The sequence below is a fragment of the Miniopterus schreibersii genome, assembly GCF_964146895.1.
Source record: "Miniopterus schreibersii genome assembly, chromosome: X".
NCBI classification, from domain to species: Eukaryota; Metazoa; Chordata; class Mammalia; order Chiroptera; family Miniopteridae; genus Miniopterus; species Miniopterus schreibersii.
Genome location: NC_138104.1, coordinates 69,111,998 through 69,119,712, shown reverse-complemented (window position 1 = coordinate 69,119,712; position 7,715 = coordinate 69,111,998). Strand labels below are relative to the sequence as shown.

At 44.3% G+C, this 7,715-nt stretch overlaps 1 protein-coding gene across 1 annotated transcript; it reads right to left on the bottom strand.

Annotated features, from left to right (window-relative positions):
* Window positions 1-833: 833 nt before the first annotated feature.
* Window positions 834-1,769, bottom strand: LOC308551011 (olfactory receptor 3A3-like; the record flags this gene model as incomplete). Its single annotated transcript, XM_081125402.1, has 1 exon — window positions 834-1,769. The coding sequence occupies one exon, from the start codon at window positions 1,767-1,769 to the stop codon at window positions 834-836; it is 936 nt and encodes a 311-aa protein (XP_080981528.1).
* Window positions 1,770-7,715: the final 5,946 nt, after the last annotated feature.

The following is a 7,715-nucleotide window of genomic DNA, read 5'->3' as shown; positions in this document are numbered from 1 at the left end:
ACAATTTAGAAAAAAAGTACTAACCCAAATAGTAAACAAAAGTCAGTACCTTGAAAATGAAAATATCTTTTAGAAATCAATACATAAGAAGACAAACAACCCAGAAGAAAATTGTAGAAATGACAGGAACATGGAATTCATGCAATAAGAATTGTAGACAACCAATTTAGATGTGGCATGACCCTATTTATGTAAAAAAATATTATATTAAAAATGCAGGTTAATATCTCATAAGAAAAAATTGGGAAGAAAACACATAAAACTGTTTATAGTGGTTGGTGCATAGACTCAGATTATGAGAAATTTTTACTTTCTAACATACCTTTGTATAAAGCATGAATGATTTTATAAAAAGCATATATTACAGTTGAAAAAAATTTAAAATATCTAAGCATCCAGAACTGTAAATACATTCTTATTCCAATTGTGTTTCCCTGCTCTAAATATACATGTACATACATCTGTAGTTCAAAAAGAAACCTGAAGGAAACCATCAATGTTCACAGTGGTTCTCTGTGGGTGGTAATGTTATGGGGCATATTTTTTTCATCGTTTTATAAGTTTCTGTGACTGCACAACTTATCCAATGACCATGTTTTACTTCCATCAGTGGAAAACAATGTTTTAGAATAGAAAACATGCAATAGAGATATTTGAGCTTTGTTGGAAGGGGGGATGAGGGGGCCTGGCACACAAAATAGGATTCTCCAAATGTACCATCTACATTAAATTCTAAGCTCTGTGTTACTGGACTCGCTCCCAAAGCATCCGGCACGCACGTGCCAGCCCCACTGCGGAGCAGGAGCGTGGCCTTGATTTGATGCGACCAGTGTCTAGAAGGCACTTTCTTTCCCAAGGACCTTAAACAAAGCCCTCTTCACCTCCTTGTTTCGCATGCTGTAGATGATGGGGTTGAGCATGGGCGTGAGGACCACATACAGCACAGAGAGCACCCGGTCTCGCAAGCCAGAGTATGCAGAGCTGGGCAGGATGTAGCAGAGGACTGAGGTGATATAGAAAATACAGACCACAGCGATGTGAGCGCCACAGGTGGAAAAGGCTTTTCTTCGGCCCTCAGCAGAGTGAATCCTGAGAACAGCAGCTACAACGTGTATATAGGAGATCACGACCAGGGCGCAGGGGGCGAGAGCCACCAGGAAACTAAAGAAGAACAGGGCGAGTTCATTTGCCCGCGTACTGGAGCAAGAGAGTTTGAGCAGTGGAGGGAGGTCACAAAAGAAATGGGTGATGAGGCGAGGCCCACAAAACTTGAGTAGAGCCGCAAGGATGGTGTGGGTGAGTGCATTGGCCAAGGCAAGAAGGCAGGAGATTGAAGCCAGTCCTGTCCGGGTTCTTCGGCCCATGAGGACTAGGTAGTGTAGCGGCTGGCAGATGGCTGCGTAGCGGTCATAGGACATGGCTGTGAGCAGGAAGCACTCCCAGGGTGCCAGGAAGTGGAGGAAGAATATCTGGGTAAGACAAGCACGATAGGCCATGGTCCGCACCGGTGCCAGCAGGTGCACCAGCACCTGAGGCACCGTGTTGGAGATATAGGCAGTGTCCAGCAGTGACAGGTGGGCTAAGAAGAAGTACATGGGCGTGTGGAGTCGGGAGTCCACTGCGATAAGGCTGACAATGCCCAGGTTCCCAACCACAGCCACTATGTAGACCAGCAGAAAGATGGCAAAGAGCAAGGGCCTCAACTCCACTGTGTCAGTCAACCCTTCCAGAAGAAACTGGGACACTAGGGTCCCATTTTCCAGCTGCATGGAACCACACACAGAAACCTGCACCTGTAGAGTCCAACTCAGAGTCAGATGAGGGTCTAAGTTTGGAGTCTCAGTCTGTAAAAGGGAGTGGGGAGGACGGAAGGTCCAGAGACAAGGAAGACAGGTTTCACGCTTACAGGAATACGACTAGAATTAGAGCAATGAGGTTAGGCTCAAGAGGCAAGTGGTAAGGCAGAGGCCAGGAGAATGGAAATGGTAACCCCATCAGCCTCCACAGCATGAGGAGGGGCACAGGCCTTGAAGTCACAGTGCATGCAGCTCCTGTAAGGATATGAAAGTCAATCCCTCAGAAACTTCTCCCTGAATAAATGACCCTGGACCTGGTAATTATCTGAAATGGCCCCATTATTTCACCATCACCAACCCAGCAAACCCCAATTCAGCATCAGCGATAAGACATCAGTCAGGCCCCTCCTCCTTGTCTGAACCTTTCAGCGCCTCCCACATCACTCAAAGTCAAAGCCAAAGTCCTCCCCAGGGCGTGCCAGGCCCTCTGTGATACACGCTCTCCTCTCCTCTCTGATCATCAGGCAAGAGGTCCGTCAGCTCCTTGCCTGCATCTGCAGACTTATTCCCAGCGGCCAACATCCTTGCCTACTTCCTGCCCTGGTGGAAGAGGGCTCTGCCCTCTCATCCAAGGCTAATTTCTCTAGCTGCTCTCTTGGTCTCAATCCCCAGACATTCTTTCACATGCGAATGTCCTAAATGCCACGGAATTGTTTGCTTTAAAATGGTTACTTCCATGTTATGTCAATCTTGCCTCAATAAGAAAGAAAGCAAAATAAAGACTTTTTCAGACATAAGAGCAGAGATAATTTGCTGTCAGCAGAAAACCTGCACTCTAAGAAATGTTAAAGACAGTTCTCCCCAAGGAAGGGTTATACCAAATGGAAACTTGGATCTACATGAAGGAAAAATGAGTCCTAGAAATAGAAAATATGTAGGTAAATATAATTTTTCTCATTTAAAAATTTCTTTAAATATTAGCAAATTGTTTAAAGCAAAAATATTAACAACATAGTATGGGGGTTATAACCACCGCATAAATAAAATGTATGACAACAATAGTAAGAAGGACATGAGTGGGTAAGTATATTGTTGTAATGTCCTTACATCATATGTGAAATGATTTTAAATTATTTGAAGGTAGTCTATAATAAAATGCATATTAGAAATACTAGAGCTAAATATGTGTTGGAGATAAAGTAGAATTCTCAAAGTTATACAATCTAAAAGAAGTCATGCAAAGACAGAAAGAGGAACACAGAACACAGGGGAGAAATATTTTAAAAATAGCAGGATGGCCCAGCCGGGCACGGCTCAGCGGTTGAGCGTCGACCTAGGATGCAGGTGATCAGGGTTCCATTCCCGGTCAGGGCACATGCCCGGGTTGCAGGCTCGATCCCCAGCCAGGGGTGTGCAGGAGGCAGCCGATCAATGACTCTCTCATCATTGATGTTTCTATCTCTCTCTCCCTCTCCTTTCCTCTCTCTGAAATCAATAAAGATATATTTAAAAAAATAATTAAAAAAAAATAAAAATAGCAGGATGATAGGTTTAAACTCAGCCATATCACTAATTACATTAATTGTAAATGGTCTAAATGCTGCAATTAAAAAACGGACATTGTTAGTTTCGATACAAGGGCAAAACATAACTCTATGCTAAGCATAAGAAATCCACTATAAATAAATATAAAGACATAGATATGATAAAAGTAATAAGATGGATAAAGATATGCCATGCAAACTATAACCATAAGAAAGTTTGAGTGGTTCTATTAATAGCAGGCCAAGTAGCCTTCAGGACCAGGAATATGATGAGATGGAGAGCATTTGCCAGTGATAAAGGGGTCAGTTCCTGAAGAAGACATAACAACTCTAAATATGTATGCAGTACAAATAACAGCTTCAAAATGCATGAAACAAAGCTCACAGAAAAGAAAGGAAAAAGAGATAAATCCACAATCAGAGGCACATATTTTAACACTCCTCATTTAGTAATTGATAGAGCAATAGTGCAGAAAATCAGACATAGGAGAACAAATTAAAATCTAAATGAGTAGTAGGAAAGAAATAATGAAGAGCAGATATGAATAAAATGCAAAATGGACAAAGGATAGAGGAAAATACTTGAAACTGAAAGCTTTTTTAATACCAATAAAACTGATAAAAAGTAACCAGACAATATTAGGAATGATAGTTGTGAACAAATTGCTAATTTAGATGAATTAGACAAATTCCTTGCATGACTCGACTTTCCAAAACTGACTCAAGTAGAATTAGAATACCTGAATATCCCTAAATCTATGAAAGAAACGGAACAGAAAACTCCAGGCTCACATGGCTTTATTACTGAACACTACCAAATAATTTTCCCAGAAAGTAGAGGAGGGGAAACACTCCCCAAATCATTTTATGAGGCCAGCATTACATAATACTCAAAGCAGATAATGACACTGCAAGAAAAGAAAACCACAGACCAATATTCTTCATGAAGTTACACACAAAAAACTTAATTAAATATTAGCAAATTTAATCTGGCAAAACATAAAGAGGATGATACATCATGACCAAGTGAGATTTAGCTCAAGAATAAAATATTGATCTCACATTAAAAAAATGAATCAATGTCTCCATCATATTAGGAAAATAAAGGACAAAATACGGTCATTTCAATAGATGCAGGAAAAGCATTTGACAATATTCAACCACCACTCATGAAAAAAAACTCTCAGAAAACTACAAATAGAAGGAAACTTTCTTAATCTGATCAAGGGAATCTACAAAAATCCTACAGCTAACATGATACTTAATGGTAAAAGACTGAATTCTGGTGAACATTGTCCTAGAAATCTTAGGCGGTGCACTATGAAAGGAAGAGAAAGAAAAGATACAAATTGCAAAAAACAAAATAGAATTATCTTTATTCAGAGATGACATGTTTGTGTAGATAGAAAATCCTATCTACAAAAAAGAAAAGTGAAATCTTAAAAATCACTATCCTTTATAATGGTGTTCCAAAACATGAAATACTTAGTAATGTACTAATAAAATGTGCAAAATCTTTACAGTGAAAGTTGAAAACTGTTGATAATAGAAATTAAAGAAAACCTGCATCAGTGGAGAAATATGTCATGTTCATGGATTGGAAGATCCAGTGTTTATTCTTAAGTCCTATGTTCTCACACACTATTCTATAAATTTGATGTAAACCTAATAAAAATCCTGACTTTGCAGAGATTGACAAACTGATTCCAAAATGTATGTGGAAATGCAAAGAACCTAGACTAGGAACATCAAACTTGAAGGAGGAGAATAAAGTTGAAAGAGATAAGTATGACTAAAAGAGAATACAGACAAAATGGAAAGCTCATACTTTGCCAGTGGAAATGTAAGTTGGCGTAATCATATTGAAAAACAGTTCTTCAGTTTCTTATAAAGTTAAACTTACACTTAACCCTATGGCCCAGCAAGGCCACTTCTGTTATTTACCTGATAATTAAAACCATACGTCCACACAAAGACTTGTACATAAATCTTCATATCAACTATATTCATAATAACCCCGATTTGGAAACAACCCGAATGTCCATCAACAGGTGAATGGTTAAACAAGTCATGATACATCTGTGCAGTGGAATACCACTCAGCAATAAAGAGGGATGGATGAGTGACTCCTGCTAGGATTGCCCCCAGGCCTGTGCCCCACCTTGTCTTCGCAGATTCAGATTCAGCGGTAGGTGGGGCTCAAAGAAGAGGACAGGCCAGGGTTAGCCCAGGGGCGCCTGTCACTCCCAGAACTCGATGACAGGGGACCAGGAGTCAGAAAGCTTGTTTCACCTGAGGATGGCCGGGCTGGTGCTGGCACTGGCTTTGATGCTCGCCCACAAGCTTGGGGCTAGTCCAGATAAGCTGGAAGCCGTCACCTTCCCAGCAACCACAGCTCTAAAGCCCAGAGCTTGTCTATCTTGCCAAGAAAAAAACGGCGGCGGGGTCTGTTCGCGCAGGCGCACTGGGGTTACATAGCGCTCTATGGGGCGGAGCTTCATGCAGGAGTCCTCATTGGCTAAGCAGTTTCGGTGGTGGGGCGGGGGTCTACGGTGGGGTGGGGGTCTATGGGCCCAGAGGGCAGGAACCAGTTGCATTCTTTGACTCAAAAGGGTCGTTTACGCAGGCGCCCTGGAGACACCGAATAGCCTCGCGCATGAAAGGGTGGAACTTCCTGAGAAGGCCTTAGTCCCTCATTCCTGGGCTAGAGGGCCAACGGCTTCAAACTGGACTGTGAGAGGAACAGGGATTTGCAGCAGTTATGCAGGCTGCAGGCGAAGATGCAAGTGGTACGGCTGGTGCAGGCGATAGCCTCAGTGGCCCTGAAGACCAGGGTGGCACCGGAGGCCCTAACAGCCATGGTCTTCCCAGAGATCTGGAAGGCCAGCGTGGTCCTGGCGGCCCTGCTGGTTCCGACATCCAATATGGTCCTTGCAGCCCTCCTGGCCAGTGTGATACTGGCGGCCCCCATTGCCAGGGTGCCCCCGACAACCTGGGTGGCCCTGGAGACGAGGCAACGATGGGATCATCAGCCATAGGTGCGCCCACTGTCGCACAGGAAACACATGCTTCTAGGCCAGGTAAAGATGCAACATCAGTGGCGGTAGGACAAGGAAACCGAAAGATAGCCTTGTATCCTTTCCGACGAGCCCCTGAAGCCTGGTGGCAAGGGATGGCCCACGGACATCCCTCAAGGCCAGGGCTGGCTTTTGAGAACGGGGCACAGGGCAGCCTGCGGGGGACAAAAATGGGAGCAGGGAGGGGAACCGGGGGTAGCCTGGTGGGAGGGGAGTCGACACCTGAGGAGGCTGGAGGGTAGCGAAGCAGGTCTGAGGAGTGGTGGAGGTGGGACGGGATGAACTGAGTGAGGAGGAAGGCAGGCCAAGGTGGCCTGAGCTGGCAGCACTGGGTGTTTGTGTGTGTGTCAGGGGTGGGGCTGTTGGGGGGTAAGTTGGGATGGACGACTTGACGGGGAGCCTGGGGTGAAGGTCAGCCTCTGAAGTATAAAGAAACCTGAGGCACTGGCAAATTCAGCTGCGGATGGTGCCTTAACCACATCTGCAGCAGGCTAACTGTGCCTTTCCGGTGCCCCCTGGAGGCAGAGATGGCCCGCATGTCCATGGACCAAGATGACCAACACCACCTGCAGGCAGTTCACAAGGAGTTCAAAGTGAAGGGCAGCGTCTTGGCTGTGTCAGTTGTAGAAGGAGCCAAGATGGGGTGGGGGCAAGTGCTCAGGGCCTAAGAGCCAGTCTGTAATAGATTACAGATTGGTTCTATAATGGATACAAAGAGACACTCAAATGTTAGATTGCAGGAGGGAGTGTGGTGTGCTGGGTGTGAGAAGGAGTCATCACCTTTAACTTGATTTTTACCTCTCACTTTTAGCAAATGGACTGCCGAAGACCCTGGTATGCTCCGAGTTTCTGTCGACGCCTTCCTCGAAAAGCTTTCCGTGGTGATGCGGAACATTCAGTGCATTTGGCCTCTTTTTCCACCAAGTCTGGGCCAGGAAAAGAGGGCTGGGACCTAACCCCATTACCTCTCCTAGGCACTGTACAGGAAATTGATTTCTGGAGTAGTGCCACTCTCTTACTGGGGCCTCATTGTTTGCCCATACTGGCATTTGGCTCTTTAAGCCCACTTGTTTTGTTTCCCTCTTGCTTGAGGAATGGGATAATTAAATGTTTTCTACTGCAGACAACAAAACAGCCATTATTCTGTGTCTGACTTTCTTTTAAGCTACTGTGCCTGAACGTTTTCTTGCCTTTGTCCTCACATTGGAGAGGTGGGGAGGTTCTGGGATTCAGATAGCAGTGCAAAGCAACTGAAGCTATTAGGAAGTGGAAGAAAATGAAAATCAATTGTGTTCCGA